At 38.1% G+C, this 25,484-nt stretch overlaps 1 protein-coding gene across 1 annotated transcript in view; it reads right to left on the bottom strand.

Annotated features, from left to right (window-relative positions):
* Positions 1-25,484, bottom strand: part of ABCA2 (ATP binding cassette subfamily A member 2) — a gene marked incomplete in the record, with an annotated part of 2,505,641 nt that overhangs the window by 691,578 nt on the left and 1,788,579 nt on the right. The window contains 2 exon segments of the mRNA XM_044058216.1: positions 18,959-19,143; positions 24,463-24,645. Coding sequence (XP_043914151.1) covers positions 18,959-19,143; positions 24,463-24,645 — 368 coding nt within the window.

The raw sequence follows: 25,484 nt of genomic DNA, 5'->3' as shown, positions 1-25,484 counted from the left end.
ATAGATTTGCCAAGATATTTATACCCATATAATTAAATGTATAGAATCAGCAGTCCCAAATATAATGGGAAACTTAAAAGCAAACCACCTTGGTGGCCCACTGACATAAATAAAAGTTACAATAAAACAAAAAACTCATTAAGAGTATGCAGCAGATCTAAGGGCCCCAAGTCAAGGACAATATTTAGAATCTAAGAATTTTAAACAACTATTAGATCTACTAACGCAGCCCAAGAACTAAGCTTGACATCTGTGATGCTAAGGATGATTATCTTCTTCTTTTGGCTTTTCCCGGTTAGGGGTCGCCACAGTGGATCACCGTCCGCTCATGATTGGCAGTGGAGTTTTACGGTGTCGAGTTGCCAGCCCGGCGCCCAACCTTCCACAGAAGGCACACACGCACTCACGTCTAGGGCCAATTTAGTGCTAAAGATGATTATAAATCCTTTATTTAGTAATGCCAGAAAACTAAGAAACAACACTCAACAACGTGTAGAACTCACATTAAATGAAAAAAACTGCTCTGACCCTGTGGACATTGTCAATATCCTAGCAAATAAATTAAATGCAAATTTTACTCATGAGATGACTACCCAAAGCCACATGATTCTCTCAGCTCTCAAGTTTCCCATCGTCAATTAAACCCATGTACCAAAAATGCTGCCAAAGTCTACTACACTTTTTCCATGAGACCAGATAATATGCCTGGCTATTAGATAAATAGAAACATGCCTTGGTTGAACCTTTGCATGTGCTACTTAAAAAGTACTTGGCTACAGGCTCAGTGTCAGAAACTATAGACTGATCAACATATTATAACAGACTTGATTAGCATGGTCTTTAAAAACCTCATCAGGCCAAATCCACTACAATCTTGTTCGGTAAACGGTAGATCCTATCTAATGAACCTAGTTCACTTCTTTGAGAAGGTAACTCAAGCTATTGATAGTGGTCACACTCTGCACCCAGCTTACCTTGATGTGGTGAAGGCATTTGACACCATCCCCATGTTAATATAATTGATCCATTAAATGCATTACAAATAGATAAATGTATGGTAAGATGGCTAAATTGGATAAAAGACAGAACCTGCATGGTGTGGCTGGCAGGAATAGTGTCAGAAAGCATGAGGATGACCAGTGGTGTCCAGCAGAACTTAATGCTGGGACTGTTTTTGTTTGGTATTTACTTCTCTAACCTACAGATTAAAAACCAAGACCTACGGTTAACCATGACTTCATCTAGCTAAAAATTGGGGATCATTGTCAACACAGAAGCCCTCTAACAGAAACTTGCATTTACAAAAACATGGCATACTGAAAATGGGCCTACATTAAATGCTAAACAATGCTATAGTGTTGCATTTGACAGACTAACCAGCCCCCCACATAAATCAATGCCGATATCCCATTTAAAAATAAAAATGTAGTTAGTAACTTGGGAACCTTGATTGACAATTCCTTCTTCTTTGGCCAAAATGCATTAACAATTATCATGACATCCGTATGCTCAGCTCAGATGACTGTCATGGGAATATCACCCAGATCAATGGGGTTATGGTCCTTTTGTATTCAGCACTGATCAGACCATTTATAGAATACAATGTCTCCTTTGGAATGTACCTCACCTGACATATCAAACAGCTGGAAAGAACCCAGAGGTTCCTAGCAAAGAGGATCTTAGGCATAAAATCTCTAAGTAATCAGAAATGTCTAGAAGCACTGGCTCTCTTTCCTGTGTCTTACAGTCTCCTCAGAGGAGACCTATGCCTTGCCTTTCAAGCAATCAGGGACCCAATAATTCCGGATCTCTTGTACCTTCATAAATCAAATAATCCCAAAAATGCTAGAACAAGAGATCTAAACCTGCTTCAGAAGATCAATAAAACAAATTGGTTTCAGCAATTTATTACTGAGTGTTGCCCACCCCTCTGGAATAGACTCTCCCTGCAGATAAAGTAGTGTGCCACACTATCCTTCTCCTAATGGAACCTGGATAACTGGATGGATATTTGAATTGTATTTGCTATGATTTCCATTATAATTTCAGTTTGTGTATCATCAAAGTTGCAAAATGGTGTGTACTTATAATACCTCAAATTGATAAATGAGCTTGAGGGATCTGAAAGGTGTCCAGGTAAAGGAAAAAGGCACTAAAACAATATTCATCTTCCAGGGCAGTCAGGGGCACATCTTAACCACGTCTAATAACCTAATCTGAAAATCAAGAGAGAAGCAGAACAATATGATACCATATTAGCATATGTCATCAGCTATTCTAGGGATTATATCACAGAAAACACACTACAAGCAACCATTAGACATCATGCACTTTACGTCTCCTGCATACATGTCATTTAGCTGTTCTAGGGGATTATATCTTAGAAAATACACTACAAGTAGTAGTGTGGTGGCACAATGGTGCAGTGGTAGCATTGTCATCTCACAGCAAGAGGTTCTCCGGTTCGATTCTTGACTGGAGTGCCTTCTATGCGGAGTCTGCATGTCCTCCCTGCATTCATGTCGGTTTTCTCCGGGTACTCCAGTTTCCCCCCACGTTACAAAGACATGTGTCTGGAGTGTTTCTCCCCGGGCCTCCACTGAAAATTGGTTTTGTTCCAAGTCGGACTTTCCTGGTTAACAAATGTTAAATAAATAAGCAAACTTCAGACATTGTTCACTTTATGTCTCCTGTACTTTAACCTGATGATCAGGTTTAGGTTCTACTAGTTTAGGCACAAAGCCAAAGAAGTAAGCCAGCAACAAGGGCTGCACAGTACAGATTCTGTCTGTTGTCTAAGATGACTTATGCGTGAGACAGTACCAGATGGGGAGTATAGGGGTGTTAGTGGGCAGCTACCTCACAAGGAGGACCAGCAACAACAGAAGGCCACTAAGATCAATCAGCTGATTTTCAAACAGAACCAGAATTATTCAGTACTTTGTAAAAACTAACGAGACAATGGTGGGGGGATTAGTACTCTGAAATGCAGTTCATACTTCAACAGGAAGATACTGGACAAAATGTAAATACCTCAGAAGTTTACTAGACCATCCAGAAAGTTCTTAAATGAAGTTTGTATATTAATAAACAGATGACAAAGCTATAATGGTGAAAAGCTCAAGTCCCTGCCTGACATCTGTCCACATCCTATGAATAGGTGAAAATGGGGAAGGAAGAAGATATCTAAGGTCTACCAAGTTTGACTGACTGTGGCACCTGTCTCTCTCCTGTCTTTCACCCACTTCTGCCCAGTCTTTCTTCCCATCAATCCCAAGCATCTTGGAACATGTCAACAGTGCAACATGTAAGGCCCATTATATACCTTAAGTACCTGTTACAAGATGTTTTCACATGCACACAAAGTCCTCTCCTCCCACCAAATGGAGAAAAGATTTTCAAAATCACACAGACGGAGAAATAATCAGACAACCATGGAGAGGTCTTACAGTGACAATCAGTAAGCAATGCTTGATTCTGACAAGTAAGCATGAAGTGGTCACTTCGGGAGACAAGGTTAGAAGGAAAACCTCTTTGAAATAGAGTTAGAGCTTGTCATGTGAAAAACTGTCCTTAATCTTAAATCACCCATGATTAATAATAGTCTCTTCAAGGGAAATGTATTGGCCTCCTATTAGAGCTTGTCATGTGAAAAACTGTCCTTAATCTTCAATCACCCATGATTAATAATAGTCTCTTCAAGGGAAATGTACTGGCCTCCTAGTCACTGTAGGATTTTCCCTCAAAAATGAGGACTGGAAAAGCGTTTCCTCCCTAGATCTCTTATTAGTTAGGAGACTAGGTGAATGAAAAGTACATGCCAGTTTCTTATTGTAATATAAACCATGCAATGAGTTGGTGGTGCTACTAAAGGAACAGATAACTCCATGAATAAGGCAGACCTCAACACCTCAATACTGAACATTTGATCCCAAATTTTATGCCTGTGTCATTTAAGTTGCCTTTTGGCTGATGACCCTTTGAATGTTCTTTTGAAAGATGCTTACTTATCTGTCAATCCTCAGTTCTGTCTGAGGAAGGTATCATGCAGTAATGAAAGCTTCAAGCTTGAATCACTGCAGCATCAACATGGCAAGCTAGTACAACAAGTCCCTGACAGCCAACGTAGGACTAGCATAGCAAGTAGGTGTCCTTCTCTGGGATCAAGTGGCAACCTGGGTACTCTGTAGGTCCTGGTAACTTAGTCATAGACACTTCTTATAGCAATGAGTGCATGTGCTTTACTACAACTGCTACAAGAAGGTGAACAATGTAAGCAATGGGAAAGAATGGGGGACTATAGTAGTGAATACAACATATAACCCAGATAGATGAGATGCGCAGTGTGGGTCATGGTGAAGTGCTGGTCATGTAAACACAGCCACTTAATTTTGTACAATAGGAGCACAGCAATCAGAGAAACATACTTCAGTGGTTGGACTTGTTTCTGCCAGAAGTCCTTGCAAGTAAGACTTTGGTGTTATCCTGCCAAAAGCCTAATGATTAGACCCAAGGTCTGCTTATTATAAATTCCAATATCACAAAAAATAAGCAATTCTCAAGAAAATCTACTGACAGTGGTTTCACAATGATGAGATCCAGACTAGATTACTGAGATGACACTTCTGGGGTTCATAAGGGTGGATCATTACAGGCTGTAAATGATAATCCCCGAATCCCCTATGATGGGGGAACTAAATCACTACTTAATCACTGGAGAAAAAAAAAAGGAAGGCTGTGGACATCTGCTGGCCCTACATAAATCAAGCTCAGCTACTTGCAGAAAATGTATCAAACATACTCTGAGTGTGCCCACTGCTTGTGCAGAAAGGGAACCACAAGGACTCCAGTAAGAGAAAAACTGAAAAACTATGTGAATGTCTTTTTTCATTGCTGTTATCAGCCTTTTGAGCTACCTGCCTCACTAAGGACGACTAAGCATTTCTCTTCACAAGGCAGCTCTGAAAGTCTAGCTCGAAGAACCCAATACATACTTTCACTGTGTTCTGAAACATGCGACTGCCTACTAGACTTCAAAATTTAAGGCATCCTACTGGGGACAGTTTGGAAAATCATTTTTATTGACATCTAGGTTGATGTTGTATCTATGTTTTGACTGCATAATGTAAATGTGAGTTTCACAAAACAGCTTAAACTAAAATTTTCATGATGAGCTTTTCCAGTCAAGGTGATCACCTTTTGCAGAGACCTTACAGAATGGCTCAGTCTTGCCCAGTTTAATCTACATTTTCAAGTGTCTGTAGCAAAGCTGCACCTCTCCCCAACTGATGCAAAAAGCAGTAATCATATTTAAGCAGTGTTCTGGATCTTATCTACTTCCCTAATACAAATACCAACCTATTCCTTGACTAATAAGTATAACAAAGAATTCACAACCGGTAAAATATGGGTAAGGTCCATATTATCAATGGCAGGCTAATCGCTGACCTGCTTAATGAAAAAAAAAACATATTGTTAGTTCACATGTTGATTAGCTGGCACAGGAATAGCACACACGTCACAAGCACGTGCATCTGCACAAACCCACACTCAGCCTACACATCAGTTAAGCATCCAGACACCCAAAATGCATTTCTAATATGAGGAGCAAGCCTCACTATACAGTCCAAAACTTATATAACCAACTCTTAGATCCCACTGACCTTGGGGAAAAATGCCTCTTGAGACACAGAGTTGCACAAACACACAATCTCCTTTCACACAGCCCATAGCAAACATACCTAACATACATTCTAACAGATTTGTCAAACTATTCAGAACACTTCCCATATGCTCAGTCACAGGTATACACACACACACACACACACACACACACACACACACACACACACACACACACACACACACACACACACACACACACAAAACACATACTTCAATCTCATCGCTGAACACACATACATACACATTGCAAGCACGGTCTGCACCCACACACTCCACATAACAGCTGATTCACTTAGACATACACATGCAAACAGACACTAAAACCCCTACATCCACAGACACAGCACAAACTACTCATCATTCAGCTCTCATAAGTCTTTTGATTAATCACACAAGAAAGACATTCCTGCACACACTTCACTGCTTGAGTGCTCTTTTTATCTCTCACAAACACTAACACCCCCCATGTACAACACTCTAGAACACTGAGACTACACTTAGCTATACAATACTCTTCAAATAGATCTATGTCATATGGTCAACTTTTTAAGTAGTCACATAATGTACGATCAAACTCATATGATTGTCTATTTAAAAAAATCAAACATATGTAAAAATTCAAAAAACAGCATTTTAGCAAGGAGAGCAAGCCCGCCCTCCTGCACCCTGACACTCCCTGCTAATTATATGTACCAAGTTCAAGACTGCATAACAGTGAGGAAAAGGGCATATTTCTCTATCCCCGCAGTACCACGATCTCAGGACAATTCGCTGTAGGGATACATTTGACATTTTCATCAGTCAATCATAACAGATTATACAAAATTCTACTATTTCAAAAGTTGATCTTTTAACATAGACCCCCACTTCAAACGTACCTACCTGCCTATAGTTACCTCCAACCCAAATGCACATTATTCTAGATCTGGCAACTCTCTTATATTGTAACAGACTGTTGCTATGTAAGACAGAACTGCAACTAAAATTGTGATTCCCCAAGTGTGCACACACTCAAAGAATATATATATATATATATATATATATATATATATATATATATATATATATATATAGTTAATAATTAAAGCAGGGTGACATGTGACTACTAAATACCAACAAGCAGGCACCAGGTAAAGATAAGTATGATTTACATTTGTACATCCAAAAATACTGCTTACCTTATAACAAGTGTACAAGTGCAATTTATTAATAAAATATTAGGCAGATAAATGAACTATTACATACGGACTTTTTAACAAGGACTCAAGCCAGAGACATAGAAAACATGAGTATTTTACTAAGCAAAGCAATTTCAGACTATATGCACATAAATAACATGAAAAAGGTTAACACAAACATAAAACTAGTCGAGCTAAACATGAGCATGTTTTTGTCTAATAGAACAAAACAGTTGCCCCAGCTTAGGCATACAGATGAGAAATGTTCTGTCGGAATGTCTTTGTATAAAGACCCCATAATATTATGCACAGCATTATTAGATTAGGGTATTCGCTTTTCCAGGCCTCTAAGGATTCTGCAGTATTGTTTACATATTGCTAATACTGGTTTCTTTCAGAGTTTATTTCAGTATTTCTTGCACTGAGTTGCACTTTGCAACTTGTACGTATATGTATATTTAATTTTTTGTCTTGTTGTTAGTAGTTGCATGCATGCCATTTGTCTTGTTCTTGACAGTTTTATGTATGTCATTTATGTAATTCATACTTGGACAGTCACTGAAACCAGAGTCAGATTCCTTGTATACATACGTATTTGGCCAACAAATGTGATTCTGATTCTGAAATTCTTTATACATTCTTAGCTAAACACAAAAAAATCAACAAGCATCTTGAATACAGTGAAATATGTTCTTTGGAATGTCAGATTGTGGCATTATGAATGCCAAGCAAATTGCTATTAGTATACAACAGCTAAGTAAGCACTCCCTTACACAGAGCCAGACCTAGAAATAAAACAATGTTAGTAACGAAGCAGAAAAGAAAACCATCTCACTTCTGAAAGGCAGGCATTAGGTAGACTGGTGACTCTGAGCTGTCCACAAGTGCGTGTTCATGGGGTTGCTTTAAGAGTCAGATATGACACAATAGCATTGGACGGACTTGTACTACAAATATCAGAACGAGCTAACCACAGTCTAACAATCATTGTACGTACAGGATAAATGAGCTGCACGAAAGGCATTTCTATCCTGAATGATTTCATTTTATCTTTTAAGAACCTATACAGCAAGAGAAAGATATCAAATCACCTCTTCCATCAGAGTGCTTGGACTTTTCTAATGAAATCTGCCAATATACGCGAGATGCCTGCAACAATCAATTAATAAGTAAATAATTAAAAAAGCCCCACCGATTCACCCATTAAGATATCATTTAACCATTCTTTAGTTCTGTAACAGTCTTAGCTCACAATCGCTGCAAACCGTTACTGTAACTTAGTAGTCTTCTTGGCCAAAGCCAAATACTCCTCCAAGCTCTGTTCTTGTACCATCTATCCAAATTCTGGAGTACTTAAATACCAATGCACCCACTGTAACCTAAACAACCTTACCTCACCCTCAGACAGGAAAAAGGACAACAACTCCAACCTTGTAACAGATTACAGTGCATTCCTCACTTCTCTTCCACCATGCCTTTTCTTTCTTACACTTTACGCACTTCTCCATTTATCTTCTTACTCTTGGCTTTCTCTATCTCTGCTTCCAGTACCCACTGGGTCCTATTTTTTTTTTTTTACAAAGGAGGCAGCTGTGCTGCAAATCATGTCCACCTCCTTACATTGACTTGCACACCCAAGTGCTAAGGCTCCCCTTTCTTTTCTTCCACTCCTTTCCCTATTCTGATAAAAGAACTTCTACTGCACTTTCTCAGACAGTAATCAATACTCCACCCAGATGATTGTTCGCTACACCATGTACACACTAGTGACTGCCCAGTGCATTTTATTAAATTTTATACTGCAGTGAAGTCCTTAGCAAAATCAGGATATTGGAAAGGAGATTCAAACAGATGGAGTTCTGACTGACTTTTCCCAAGCTCACTACCTACAGCAGAAGTATATGCTAGGGCAAACAGATTTGGTAGCTACCCGGATACTATGCGCAAAGTTGATGTTGCACACACTAATTTTTCAAGGAAATATACAGGGTCCTTTAGATAGTAATCCTTTAAAGACAAAAAGCACTTTTAACCCACCACTGCACCCACAGTTGAAAAATCTTGAATGTGTTATGGAAAGGGAAGTTAGAAACACCATAAACCAACACAGGATTTTTTCCAACTTATCCTGGGATGAGAGGAAGGTGTTTAATGAATTGAGGAACAACAATAATATTAGGATTATGCACCCAGATAAAGGTGGTGGGAATGTGCTGATGGATTACATTATTTATGAGTCCAAAATGAAAGACTTGTTACAAGACAACAATAAATATTCTAGGGCCTCGATTAATGAAGTTAATATATCTAACTCTAAAATTAGTTTATTGCTGAACGATTTACTTTTGGAAGGTTCCATTGATCAGGAAAGTTTTAATTTTTTGCTCAACAAGCACCCCAGAGTTCCTTCAGTATTTGGTATACCAAAGGTACATAAGGATCAGAGTGATCCACCCTTAAGAGTTATCGTTTCTTCTGAAGGTTCTGTCACTACATCTCTTGCAAAATACGTAGACGAAAAACTCAAACAACTTTCCAACCAGGGTGTTACTTCACTGAAAGACTCTTGGGATTTTCTTCGATGTGTTGAGCATAACCTTTATTCTCCAGAATTAGTGTTTGTTACGTTGGATGTGGTTGACCTATTTGGTTGTATTCCACATGATATAGGCCTCCAATGGTTGGAAGATAGCATGAGGGACAGTAGGCTTTTTTCTCAAGATGTTTTTAACAACTGTTTACTGTTCATGGAAACCATACTTAACAACAACTTTATGTTTTTTCAGGGGGAATTTTTTAGACAAATTAGGGGAGTTGCCATGGGTGCCAAATGTGCACCGACCTATGCGAATATTATTTTATCTAGGTGGGAACAACTTTACATCCTTGAAAGCCCCTTTGCACAATATTGGTGCTTATATGAACGGTTCTTGGACGATATAGTTATCTTTTGGAAAGGAACCTTTGAAAATTTTATGGAATTTTTGAAGTACATTAAAAGTACCACCACATTTTTGGATTTTACTTACGATTATAATCCCAGTCAGCTTACATATTTGGATGTTACCCTTACTAAACTTAACATTGGTTTCTCATCAAAAATTTTTCGTAAGGCAACCTTTTCTAATTCATATCTGCATTTTAGAAGTGCCCACCCATTTTTTCAAAAGAAAAATTTAGTCAAAGGACAGTTAGTTCGCATAAGTAGAATGACATCCAGTGACAAAGATTTGTTGGAAGAAAGTAAAAATGTTCTGGATATGTTTAGGGAAAGAGGATATCCTGAAAGTCTATTACAACAGATGTTAAATGCAGTTGTTGAACGAAGATGTGACCAATTTTCCCCTATTTTAGGACAAGCTATGACCTATCGTACTCAGACAGGTTTATCTGATAATGTTACTAATAACTTTAATGAAGCATTTGTCTTTGATTATTCTGGCGATTCAGGTGTTATTAGGGAGGTTGTTACAAGGGAATGGAATAAATTTATTGAATTCTCCGACTTAGAGATTCTCAAGAAAAAACAGCCACTAAAATTTATTTTTAGGAAAGACAACAACTTTAAACAACTATTTGAGTTTAACGGACCTAATAAATCAAATGGTTCATTAAAAAGGTTTGGAACCTTTAAATGTGGATTTTGTGCACAATGTCATCCCTTCCAGGGACAAAAATTTTGTTAGTGACACCTTTTCTAATTGTAACACCCAGGGTGTTGTTTACATCGCTACTTGTAATGTTTGCGGTGCATTTTATGTTGGAAAGACTGAAATGAAGTTGAGAAATCGTATTTATGAACATACATATGAAATAACGAGACAAAACAATAAAAATGCATTATACAGGCACTCTTTAAAATGCCCACAAGCTACTTTCAGTTTTTTTGTCCTGGAAATTGTCCCCAAAGAAATTAGGGGTGGTATGTGGGAGGCAAAATTACAATATAAGGAATTATTGTGGCAAATAATTTTGGATTCCACTAAATTTCCAGGACTCAATGACATGCTTTCTATTTCTTCAGTGTTGAAACTTAGAGCTGCTAATCTTTGAAATTTTGTAAATGTTGCAAATTTACCACAAGAGGGCACCATTGGATAACATTTAACATATTATTTCAGTAAGAACTAAAATATGTTTTACTTAAAGTATAAATGGCATTTAAAGTATATTTTATTGTATCTATTTACATATTTTAATATTTTAATATTTTTCTACTTCGTTATTTACTATAAACAAGTTAAACAAATATATGAACTGTGCTGGTTTATTAAGGAATGTATTTTCAAATACAACTCACTGTTTAATTAGGTTAATTAACATTGGAGAGGATTTTATTGGTTAATTAACTTATTTTGAATTGGTGGTGGTGATATATAAGGCATTGCATGAACAATGATTTGTGTTTTTTTTTCTGAAGAAGACTTGTTTGTATTGAGTCGAAAACGTACACATTACTGTGGCGTTATTTTGTGCTTGGGACTATATCAACTGTATTCGCTTTGCACTCGCTTTGAATAAAGGAGTAATTTTATACATCTTGGTTTTTACCCTTCATTTGGATTTCCAGGGCAGGCAACTTTTTGGTTCTGTAACAGTCTTAGCTCACAATCGCTGCAAACAGTTATTGTAACTTGGTAGTCTTCTTGGCCAAAGCCAAATACTCCTCCAAGCTCTGTTCTTGTACCATCTATCCAAATTCTGGAGTACTTAATACCAATACACCCACTGTAACCTAAAGCAACCTTACCTCACCCTCAGACAGGAAAAAAGACAACAACTCCAACCTTGTGACAGATTACAGTGCATTCCTCACTTCTCTTCCACCATGCCTTTTCTTTCTTACACTTTACGCACTTCTCCATTTATCTTCTTACTCTTGGCTTTTTCTATCTCTGCTTCCAGTACCCACTGGGTCCTATTTTTTTTTTTTTTACAAAGGAGGCAGCTGTGCTGCAAATCATGTCCACCTCCTTACATTGACTTGCACACCCAAGTGCTAAGGGTCCCCTTTCTTTTCTTCCACTCCTTTCCCTATTCTGATAAAAGAACTTCTACTGCACTTTCTCAGACAGTAATCAATACTCCACCCAGATGATTGTTCGCTACACCATGTACACACTAGTGACATCCCAGTGCATTTTATTAAATTTTATACTGCAGTGAAGTCCTTAGCAAAATCAGGATATTGGAAAGGAGATTCAAACAGATGGAGTTCTGACTGAATTTTCCCAAGCTCACTACCTACAGCAGAAGTATATGCTAGGGCAAACAGATCATGGAAAATGCATGAGCCATACAGCCCTGGCTTTGGTTGAGAAATGAATGAGGTCGCTCTTACCCTAAGGAAAAATGAATGGGACGACAGAGTGCTGGTGTGAACTTGAAAATGGTCTGCATGATGTTAAAAATGTCAGTATTGATTGCAGGTCACCTTCTTTTTAATACTGATTTAATCACTTTTGGGATGCATGATGCCTCATTTAAATTCATGAGTTACATCTCAGCACTTAGTATTGCTAGTGACAATAGATGAAATGCTCTTTAATCACATATGGCTATGACAATGTGTCTGATATATATACCAAGCCCTGGCAGAAGCTGAAGATCTTTACACAGCAGTGCAGAAAAAGCTAAAAGACAAACCCCATAACCTTACGAAGTGTTTAAATGCTATCTTCATAAAAAAACATGCAAGAACCAAATGAAACATTAAACAATTACTAGTTTTGTCAGGAGCTTTAATTCTGCCAGTACTAATTTAGAAATAAAAACGTATTTGCTAGAAATATTACTTAGAAAATGTCAGATGAAGAGGACTATCTCAGACAATAACAAATTTAGCACAATCAAGTGTAGAAGACAGCAGTCGTGGAAACTATAAATTCATCAGCAGATAAAAAGCAGACAGTAAAACATGTCAGAAATTAACAGTATAAACATAAAAATAGCAATATGCAAACAATTATGAGTGCTAAGCATCCACTTAGGCATGGTTTCATGGAAAGGAGTAAAACTTATGAAATGCAAGAAAAAGTAGAAAAAACACTATGGCAAAACAAACGTTAGAACTACAGAATACTGAACAGAAACCTTTTTTTGGAAATAGAAAGGGACAAACAGTCAAAGTCAGACTATGAATCAATATGCAGATACAGACAATACATCTGTGTATACCATACATATTCACATAAGCAAGAATAAACATGAAACAGAAATCCACTTCAGAAATAAAGATACAAGTGTTAAGATTTAGGTATATCAAGCAAACAAAGTGAGCAAAGAAATCTATAAATGGGTAAAGCCAAGGTCTGGAGTAGAGCTTGTGACTACTAAGGCATACATTCACAATTTTAAACAACCATCAACAATACTAGAAAACTTCCAGATTCAAGTATAAATAAAAATACAGCCCAGATAAAAACCCATGTCTTAAACAAGACAAAAGTCATTGTATACTCATCTACCCAATACAAAAAACGCACTAGACATTTTCACATCCTAAATGCAACACAAGAGAAGAGAAAACCCCTTAGAAAAATTACATGTAGATAAGGGATAAATTATGACGGTACAAGATCCTAGAATATTCTCAAGGACAAAGATAAGAAACAGAAAAGGATCCCTTGCCACAGAAGGTGAGGCAATGTCATGTCAATAATACATATCACAGAAGGCATAAGATGGATCTACTTGTCTGATGAGAAGACATATGTCCAAGGTTTGTGGATGACTCCAAACTGTATGCAGTTACTGGTTCCCCCACAGACTCTTGAATTCTACAAGGAACACAAAGACTCAGCACCTGCATTCTGACCATGGATTTAGACCTAATGTAAAAAAATGTAGTATTCTCATATTTTACGTACGGACAAAAAAACAAAACCTATGTAAAACAAATCTCTGGTTCAGCAAACAAATGGTTACTTGTGTTTTTTTATTGTTGATTGTTTTTTACTTAATTAATTGATTGCTTGATTAGACTAACACTGTGTATAAAAGGCATTCCTTTTCACATGGGATTGTATCTTGTATGTTTTTCGATGGTCTGAAGAAGTTGGCTTACCTATTGCCAACGAAAGCGCTTACCAATAAAGGAGTTTAGTTCTACAAATCTGCTCTCTTTTTTTGTCTTCACTAGTTTTGTTTTTTTGTCAGTACGGAAGTTATTTATGGCGAGTGGCTTTGGAACAGACTCCCAACCTCTGTTTACACAAGAGGAGGAATTTCTTGCTTCACCAGGAGGAGCCTCAGAGGTGAATACCTTGGGTGACTTAACAGTTTTGGTACACCAGTTGCTGAACCAAGTAAATACGCTCACGCAGCGTGTAGAAGCTGCCAACAACACAGGGACTTCCAGAACACCAGGAGGTAACACATCTATGTCATCAATTCTGGCTGGGCAACTGCAGCTTCTATCGGCGACACCAGCGGTGAGATCTGCACAATCTGGAGCGATGGTTAACAACAATGGAGGTTCTGTTAACTTGGCTACAGGCATTCAGCCGTTGGTTTTACAACCTAGGACTACATCATCATCTAGTGACATCCCTTCCATGGGTATGTACCTCAATAACAACAACTTTTTTTCTAATAATGACATCTCCGGAGTTACTAATGAAATATCTAATAATAGCAACTCCATGGTTGGACACTTGAATGAGTTTGATGCAAAACTTTTTAAATGTAGAAAATATCAACTCAAAGTGTCCTATCTGCAAGAATGTGTTAAGAATATTGTGCTGAAAGGGTCACGCCAGTGGCGTTACCCTAGCAACTTAATAAATAAACATTTCATCTTGAACTGATAGCACTATTCAATCACCAGGGCCCAGAGTTGTTAGATGCGTTGATAAAACATTATCTTACACAGATATCCACTCTCAAAGTGGATTTGGAATTGCTGTAACAGACTATAAAGAATGCTTCTGATTTTGAGCATTACAGATATGAGTATTCCAGAATTTTTACCAGCACTGACGCTAGTATTAATAAAAGCATTGAGATTAAAAGAAAAAAGATTAACAGGGATGTGAATGCTTATGCTAAAGCAACTGCTTACCCCCCACCACCATTAGTACCTGATGACATGGTGGTTCAAGAGTGGCCACCTGGCCCAAGTGCTTTGAGTGGAGACACTGACTTAGAAAATGAGGATGATATAATCATTCCCCAAACAACAGAAGTACGCCGAAGTGAGCACATTCATAATTATCAACAGCAGAATGGCCCAAGGTGACAACCAAGTTTTGGGGGGGGGCTCTATTGCTCAGAACAATATGAACTATCAAATAGGAGACAATTTTCAGCAGGGTTTTCGGAGTACCCATACCGGCCAGCAACAAATAGCACAACCAAGGCACAACAAGAAACAAGCCCCACAAAGGAGGCGCCAAAACAGAAGGAGGAGGTAGTCCAGTGCCTTCCCAAAGTTTTAGTGAATACAGAATGAGACTTCCATATCTTTAATTTTGGCTCTTTGGAAGTTGATGAGGAAATGGCCAATTTGTTTGCCAAAGGGCTGACTTTTGTTCCGGACCACAGAGCTGACGTAGTCAGAACTGTTATAGACTTGAAAATGTTTGTTCATAAACTCAATCTGACTTGTGATTTGGGACAAAACTCTGGACTTATTAACAGTTTAAGTCTGTTCAACCTGCCGCTCCAAGCATCATTGGCTATGTTTGAGAAAATTTGTGAAATGGACATTAGGCATGCACTTAATTGTAGTGTAGCTAAGTATAACAGAAATAGAAACATCACTGTTAATGAACGGGATCTTCTCAAACTGTTTAATGTATGTAACGTGAGGGTTATGAAACCCGATAAAGGAGGTGGGCTGGTGTTTATGGACCAACAGGTCTATAAAACAAGAATGTTGAGTTTATTAAATAGTGATGTATATGTTAGCGCAAGCCAGAATGAGCTAAATGGAGCATAAAATAAAATTAATAGCATGTTGAGCAACCTTTTTCTTGAAGGGAGCATTGATGTGAATACATACCATTTTTTGACCATGCCAGCCCCAGTAGTTCCAGCATTGTTTGGTGCCCCTAAAATATATAAGGATCTTAATAGTCCACCCTTTAGACCTATTGTGGATGGTAGGGGTTCTGTGACATATGCTTATGCCAAGTTTGTTGACTGCAAGTTGAAACCGTTTTTTTAAGTCAGAGACACAAGTATGTCGAGATTCTTGGCATTTTTTGGAAAACATTAATGCACTAGAGTTTAATGAACATCACATTTTCCTTACAGTTGACATCAAGGACCTCTATACCTCCATTCCACACCGATCAGGAATTGAATGGGTTAGAGAGTTCCTTCACATAAGAGGGATGGAACATCAGCAAATTAATTTGATAGAAGTTCTCCTTGAAATAATACTGGAGAATAATTATATTCTTTTTTCAGACAAATTGTTCCTTCAAAGGAGTGGCACTGCAATGGGCTCCCCTTGTGGGTGCAGTTTTGCTAACAGTGTCTTGGCCTATTGGGAAAGGTCCTTCCTATTTAATTGTACAACATACAAAGAACATGTGGCCTGGTACACAAGGTACCAGGATGATATGTTCTTCTTGTGGGAGGGGCCGATGGACATGATTAATGGGTTTATAACTGAAATGACTTCATTTACTTCATTCTTGGAATTTACATACCAAGTAGGCCAAAATGAGGTTAATTTTTTGGACATCCACCTTAGTAAAGACAATAGCAATAGGCAATTTAGTTCTACCATCCATCGAAAACCCACATACTCTAATACATTCTTACATTTCACAAGTTGCCATGCCCTCCATCAGAAAAGGGCAGTGGTTAAGGGACAGGCAAGTAAGAGCAGCGAGGATGGTATCCAATTTCGATGATTTCTTAGAGGAGTGTAATCTCCTCAAGGAAATGTTCTTAAAAAGAGCTTATCCTTTACCCTTAATCGATCAAGTGATGGAAGAGGTACGTAATAAAAGATCAATAGGGTATTTTCAACCTTTGGTACAAGAAAAACAAGTTTACACAACCCCACCAGTGGGGAATGCTATTAACATTTCCCAGGGAAAAGAAAAGGTATTGAATGGGGCAACTAGTTTTTTAACAACCTATTCCCTAGATGCAAACAGCATTAGGGAGATTATATGTAAAAATTGGTCTTTAATACAACAGGATAACAAATTAGTCAAAATGTTGGGCACAACACCAGCTATAACATACAGAAGAGGTCTCAATTTGAAAAACTTGGTTGAGAGACCGAAAAAAGCTTTAAGAGGCCAAACTGGTATGTTTAAATGTGGAAGATGTGCCTAATGTAAACATATTAAAGTGACTAATAAGGTTAACATCAGAGATAAGACCTATCAAATTTGGGGTAGACATGCATGTGATTCCCAAGGGTTAGTATATGGGGCTGTCTGCAACCAATGCGAAGGTTACTATATTGGAAAAACAGAATGAAAGCTCAAGCAAAGGATATACGAGCATCAATATAGCATTGATAGGCAGATCAGTACAAATGCCCTAGCAAGGCATATAATAGAACACCCAGACCATACGTTCAGTTTTATTGTCTTGCAGAAAGTAGACCATAGCAGCAGGGGTGGCCCATGGCAACTTAAACTCGAGGAAATAGAAGTGGCATGGCAGATCCGTACCATGCTTATATTATGCCGGGTTTAAATGAGTATGTATCTATCAAATGTTTACTCAGCATAAAAGCCTTAGCTAGATAAGCATTACAAGCCTTTTTGAATAAATAGATCCATTTAGGATCTTTTAATATACATGGTTTTAAAAATGTTGTAATTTTAAAGTAAATATGTTACCATCACAAGGCTGGGTGATTTGGTATTTTTAATATTGAGATAAATTAGGCTTGAGAAAGTTTATTGTCTAAGGTTTAGTAATTTTAGAAAAACCTATGTAAAACAAATCTCTGGTTCAGCAAACAAATAGTTACTTGCGGATCTTTATTGTTGATTGTTTTTTACTTAATTAATCGATTGCTTGATTAGACTAACACTGTGTATAAAAGGCATTCCTTTTCACATGGGATTGTATCTTGTATGTTTTTCGATGGTCTGAAGAAGTTGGCTTACTTTTGCCAACGAAAGCGCTTACCAATAAAGGAGTTTAGTTCTACAAATCTGCTCTCTAGTATTCTCATATCTGACAAACGAGCCTTTCCTGCTGATGATCTAAAACATGGAGCTCTGCGTAAGGGCGATACCATCGTTAGAGATGTACGCACTGTCATCGACAATGAACTGACCTTTGGGTCATCACATATCCTTTACATTTAGGATTCTTTTCATTGCTCACTTAATTATTAAAGATGTATCCTAAAGACACAAAGAGGTCTTGGTCCCCTATATTCCTCACTAAACAGGCCAATCATTGGATATAATGTTCCAATTGGTATGTTGCTTACCAAAGGTGCAATGCATCCCAGTTTGAAAGACTTAAATCTTTCCCAGACAAAAGAATCAAACTGCTCAGTTGTGATCAATGCACTATCCATGTAAACAAATTTTAAATAAAATAAAGAAATAAAAACAAATAAATTAAAAGGCTAAGCACCCTTAGCTGCCAAGGTAGATTGCAGTCTTACTTTTTTCACCTCAAGCAGTCTCCTATGCGGAGATATCCATCTTGACACAAAGACAATGACAGACTCTATCTTACTATATATTTTTATGATTGTTAGTAGCACTCACTCCAAAACACTAATCTTACATTATATCACAAACACAAACAGGACTTCATGGAGAGATAGGTTCAACACCCCAAGGATTCCCCACCCATGGAATAAAATATCCTTGCATGCTAAACAGCATAACACTTTAGCCTCCTTCATGCTATGTCTAGATAATTGAGTGGATTCAGACAAGTTTACCACAGAGACTACCAGCATAGTTAATGTCAAGAAGAGAGGTAAATCTGCTGGTGATTCTTCCTATGATGTATGGCTAGCCTACTTGTGGTTGTTCAAACCACGTGCCTAGTACTAACCTAAGAATCTAGAGGCACATTTGCTTCTACACAGGGATTTATGTTTTACAACAAAAGTAGTAGATGTTAAAAATTAAGCAACGGTAGTAACATACCTGAAACAGTCTCTCGAAACAGCCTTTCTTTACGGCCTCACTGGGCAGAACATAGGAAAGTTCTGTGTTGGTGTTGGACATCAGCATGCAGGAAGAGACAAACCTTGAAATGAACTGTGTTACAATGGATTCTGAGCACGAGCTGAGAGAGCAATGAGGTGGTGAGCTCTGCAGTCCCCCAGTATCTGTTCAGCACAGATAAAAAGAATTAGAAGAGCACAGATGGTAGCAACATAGGAATACAAACTAAATTACACAAAACATAACTCTACAGAAACTTGGATAAGGCAGCAGATGGACTAGAGTGTAAGGAAGCCAAGTTATTTGGTGTCAGACTAGTAAAATGCTGGAAAACTATCTACAAATAAGATAGGCACAGCTATTCAGTACAGTGCTGGGAAAAGATCTAGAAATAAGGCATAATTAGAACAGAATAAGCTGAGGGAATGAAGTCCTAGTACAACATATCTTACTTAAACAAGACAGCATGGCTATATATAAGCAGCTGTTATAACCTCACCTTCATGAAGTATGTTACTCTGACAGATGATATAATCTAGTTAATTGTTTGTTATCATGATATCCATGCTGTCCCAAAAATTGACACGCACAAACACTGACATACATTATTTCACTTTCTTCACATCAAAGCTCACTAACTCCAAAAAAAGAAAGACAACGATGCATCTAGTAGACATAGAACACTGAAAAGGAGAAGCAGAATACCTCAATACCATGCCAACCTAACACTCTGGTCACGTTTTAGAGTAGATGGGTAAGTGCCATATGTCACTCAAACTGAGTATGGTAGTGGGTGAGAAGTTGTTAAATGTACATACCGGGTGACAAAACCAAGAGGGAAATAATACACTGTGGCTCTGATGATAAGAGATCCGATAACATTATCCTTGATGAAACAAACTGGTCCTTAATGCAACATTTAAAAGAACAAGTAATGAACCTCATAGGTTTTAAGTACATTTTGTTAGCACAGTTATCCACCTGGATTGAAGCCATTTTCAGTAGACGTACAGGAGCTACAAGGTCAGCAAATGGGGACTTTGAGTGCAAACCCTGGACTACAGGATGAAAATCACTAGCATCTCATAGCCCTAATTGTCTGCTTAAGTGTCAGATTATAACTTAAATGTATTAAATACCACACTGAGGAGGAAAGATGAATAATGTCACAGCACTGAACGCAGCACAAAACAAGGCAGGCAATAAACGTGATGACATTAAATATAACATGGAACAGAGCAGGTCATAACGCATTTAAAAGCATTAACTACAGCATCTAATAGTGCCAGTGGAACAATAAAATTAAATGCAACTCATAAAAGGGCAGGTGTCAAGATGTGTAATTATATTAAATGTAAAGTATGTGGGCAGGTAAACCACGTCATGGTATTAAAGGCAGCATGAAAAACAGCAAGTAATCATGTAACAACATTAAATGAAATACATAACACAGCATGGAGAACATGAGGGAAATATGATCAGGTCTCCAACCACAACCAACTTGTTATCTGTTTGAGAAATGGATGCTGAAGAAATTCAGAATATTGGCATTCAATTTAAGAACAGACAACTAGTTTGTTTTGATTGCAGAAATGCAGCTGTAATTATTTGTAGTACATGGAGTTTACCTGCTCCAGTGTACTCCAAGTTAGAAAAAAGATAACTATAGTAGTCCAAAATGTTAAAATATTACGCAGCCAGAAATGGATATTTATGATGGACCAACAGCTTTAAAAACTCAAGACATTCCACTCTGCAACAGGTTTTCTGTGTGAGTGTGAGTGCGTGCGTGTGTGTGTGTGTGTGTGTGTGTGTGTGTGCGCGTGCATCTCAGCATAAAGTGTACTGCAGATTTTAAAACTGTTACAGGTATGTGAAATTGTTCTGTTGTGGCTGCCCCCATTGCGTGCAGAACTAGCAGAACAAGCACAAGTAAGAAAAATGCATAACAAGGTTATCATTTTACAAACTTTAAGGTTATTAACTGTACTCCATAACTGTGAAATGTTATTAAAGGAAACAAAAGATGGCAGCTACATCATGTCACAATATAAATACCACATGCAATACAGCAAGTAAATCTTTTAATGGCATTAAATGCTGCATGTAGAGCATCAATATTAAATATAATGCATAACGAAAGTAATCAGAATGTCACTAAATGCAACAAGCAATGGTCCATATAAATCACGTGACAGCATGAAATATAATGTAACAAGGCAAGTGGTGAGTTGTATAATGGCATAAAATGCAACATTTTTGAAGACATATAGCAGAGGATCATTAAAAATATATAACAACGTACGTAATATTCTACAAGGGCATACGTTATGGTATGAAACAAGGTAAGCAGTACAAACACAACAAAGCATGAAATGACAAGCGATGAAAGTTGTAAGATGGCAGAATAGCGCAGAACATTAGACTACAAATCTCTAGATTAATATCAGAATCATGTTAGCTCCTATTTGCATACTGTGTGAACATCATTTAACATCACTGCATTCCTAGAATGCATATGAGAACAATGTGAGTGTTCTTTATTTGTTAGCCCTCTGTGCTAGACTTCTGTATGCCTGCAAATGTCAGCTAAAGCATCAAACAAGCAATGCACAGTTCTTCAGTATTAAAGCTTGCCATGTTGGGGGGGGGGGTAGAAACATTTTTAATCACAGTGTTGTGAATGACAGGCAAATCAGACCTTGATAGTGATGTGTCTGTTATTCATGACAAGGTAGTTAAGGTTAACACCATCACCAAGACAAAAAAAAAACATCAAAGTAGCTGTTATGCAGTATGCCTACTACTATTTTCTTGTGTTTACGACTTGTAAAACATGTTTTATACCACATTTTCAGAAAAAAATTATTTTAAATGGTTTGACAGTGGTTAAAAGTGTGGAAAATAATTACTAACAATCTTGAAAACTCATCATTGTCAATGAGAAGTATGAGGGAATAGAAGAGGTGCATTGCTGTATATGTTTCCTAATGTCATCTAACTACTTGGGACTGTTTTGAGGATTTGTCCTGCAGTTGGCTTCCCTGGACTCCCTCAAACTGAGCTGTGGATTTCCAGCCACATACTTAGCTATCCCAGGGTGTTTATTAACAAACATTCCATAAGAAAGGATGCCTCATTTTAGCAACCCTGGACTTAAGAGTCTCTTAAATCTGAAGAAACACCACTGGAATAGCCAAAGACAAAGGTAGACCAAAAATTAGCGTAAACTTGCATTTATTACTCACTTTCATCAGAGACTTCTTCAGAAAAAACAGATATATTAACTCACTAACAATACAGGTTTAAATAATCAGAATGAACCAATAGAAAATGCCCTTCGATTATGACATTATTAAAATAAATTAACAAGGTAAAAATACAGAAAAAATGACCAGTATCACAAAGTTGTTTTTTAACATACATCCTACGGTGTTTTAAAAAACATTTAATATTCACAGCCTCATTTAATCCAGGTTCTTGACCAGAATTTAAAGTTATCTGCCACAAAGCTTCTCTTTGTTCTAACAGAGTTTTAAAATCAACACCCCTCACATCCAGTTCCTTTTGTTCCGGTACTGAAATTTGTTGTACTAAGGGCATCTAAGTGTATGCTTATTAAAAGCATTTTTAACATCTTTCTTTTTTATATCGTAATGTTGTTGTTTGTCTTTTGTGTTTTCCTGGTAAGGGGTCGCCACAACGGAACTCTGTTCCGCTAATGATTGGCAGTAGATTTTTACAAAACGCCGAGGTGCCAGCTCAATGCCCAACTTTCAACGAAGGCACGCCCATTTATGCACACGCAGATCATGCCTTTTAAACTTGGTTGACTTTTTCGAAACAGTCACCAAAGCCATTGATGAGGGAAAGGCAGTCCATACAGCCTACCTGGATCTGGCAAAATGTTAACCCATACATCACAAGATGGGTTGCAAACTGGCTGAGTGACAGAACCCACAGGGTCAGAGTTGCTGGCGCCATGTCAGACTCAAAGCCTGTCGTACAAGCAAACACAGGAGGGTTATTGACAACAAAGTTTGCAGACTGCGCAAAACTGAGCCATAGTAGAAAAACACATCTGACACGGATATCCTTCAAAGGGTCTCACAGAAACGGATAACTGGTGCCAGAGCCATAGCTACCAAATAGGTGGCAATCCACTGAGCACAGAAGAAGTTATCAGGGACTTGGGGACCCAGGTTGATTGTAGTCTGTCATTCGACACCCATGTAGCTAAAGTAGTTAGGAAGACCTTCTACATTGCCCACCTTATCATGAAGGATTCTCATCTAGATCAAGGGAGGTCATGGTCTCCTTTACTCATCACTCATCAGACCAATGATTGAGTACAATGCCCAATGTATCTGACCCGACACTTGCAGCAGCTGGAGAGACCACAAAGTTCCTCACCAAAAGGATAAAGGGTCTCAAAAATCTGTCCTATGCTGCCCTGAAAGAACTCCAGCTCTATTCAGTCCAACAGCTGCTTGCTCAGAGGTGACCTTTGCCTAACATACAAGGCCATGTCAAACCCAGATTTGATGAATATGCTTCACCTCAAAAATCTAGATCCACCAGAGCCACAAGGGCGGAGACTTAAACGCTGGAGGGATAGATTCATCACCCAAAGACTCCTATGCTGTGGAACAAATATATGTGAGGCAGAGCACATGTTCAAGAGAAATCTTGACCAATGGATGGGATCATAAATATACCCCAGGGATTACCTCAGTGTCACTGCTCGACAGAGGCACAGCAAAATAATGGGTATAGTTCCCGGCAGATAGCCTAGTATGAACCTATGAACCTATGAACCTATGTCTTTCGAACACTACCCAACCACGGGGAGGACATGCAGACTCCACACAGAAGGCACTCCCAAGCCAAGCCGAGAATCGAACGGGAGAACCTCTTGCTGTGAGTTAACAACGCTACCGCCGTACCACCGTGGCAATTTCTTTTTTATATCGTAATAATGCTCCCTAATTCTAGTATGTAATGTATGAGTGATCATCCCAATGTAAAAGGCACTACAGTGGGAACACACCCCAATGTAAATCAACCCTTTACTTTTACAACTGAAATGACCAGGGACTTTGATATTATAAGGCAAGTGTGCTAAACTTATGTATGGTCCTTCCAAAATATACCTACAGGTATTACAGCAACCACATTTAAACATACTTAGGGCTCTATTACAGTTAGTTAACCTGTTACCAGTTATTACTTCATTTTTTTCAAATATAAATTTTAAATTACAATATTTCTCTGATGAAAGCGACTAATAAACGCAAGTTTATGCAAATTTTTGGTATACTTTTATCTTGGCTATGCCAGTGGTGTTTCTTCAGTTTTGGTTTTCTGGAATCGTGAACTTTTGTGGTTTTCAGTTTCTTAAATCTACCAAAAGGATGAATTGGAGTAATTCTTGGTGTCCACCAAACCGATATAGAAAGTTTATGGCATTCCAATACACCAACCTGGATTGTTTCGGGAGTCCAACTGCTTCTTCACAAGTGTCAGCTTATAGCCATCTCCATAAGTGCTCTTGAGAAAGAGAGGTGAGCCACAGCACTTGAGTTTTCCATGCGAGATAATGGCAATTCGGTCACCTAGCAGATCAGCCTCATCCATGTGGTGTGTAGAAAGCAGGATGGTCCTTCCTGGAAAAAAAAATAGTTAATTCAATATGAAGACAAAAGTGCAGCAACACCTGGGCATTCTGCACTGTCTTTGTACTACACAATTACAGAATGTACAAGCAGCATCATTTCTGAAGTTAAAACTAAACTGCAGAATTAGAAAAAGTCAGTTCTTGTACAACTCTGTCCAAAACCACAAAAACTTGACGCATAAAGTCAGTGTACTACTGACATACAGCTAGTCTGTGCCTGCCATCTGGTGATTCACTTTCACATGTTGTTAATGCAACACTTTGCAAGAGCTCTTAGCTGCATACCTCTCAACCTCTTAGAGCAAGAAATCTGCACAAAGCCATAAATAATGGGAGGACAAAGGCCCTAAAATAGAAGCAATTTTTAAATAGTGCTCTTCCAAACTTAGAAAGTTGACAGAATAACAAGAGTTTACATTAACACTGATTTTCCGAAGGGTAGGAAGTCTGTAACTCATTTTCTGACTTCAATCCTAAATGATATGCCAGTAAACCAACATGTTATAAGAAAGGATACTTACGTATTATCGCAACCAGATTTTCACGGTTGCTAATTTAGTCCCATGTCTGAGACAGCAGGTCTATTAAGCTGGAGAAGGGAGTGTAAGTAAGTAAGTTAAATTGTGGCACACATGGTTTTGAGGCAGGGAGAGGACTAACTGCCAAATTTTGGAGTCCTGACTGACATGTCTCACTTTGCCAGTGAACTACATACTGCTGCATGCAGCGCATGGTAGATCCTGCCTTCCTGATTACAAGCGCAATATAGGCTAAGTTAATCGGGAATATACCATCCTTATGTTCATTGCCAGTACTCAGATTTTATTT

Source organism: Protopterus annectens, chromosome 16.part0, assembly GCF_019279795.1.
Source record: "Protopterus annectens isolate FY-2018-M chromosome 16.part0, PAN1.0, whole genome shotgun sequence".
Taxonomy (NCBI): Eukaryota; Metazoa; Chordata; order Ceratodontiformes; family Protopteridae; genus Protopterus; species Protopterus annectens.
The sequence above is the reverse complement of the archived record's forward strand: the minus strand, read 5'-3'. Positions and strand labels throughout refer to the sequence as shown.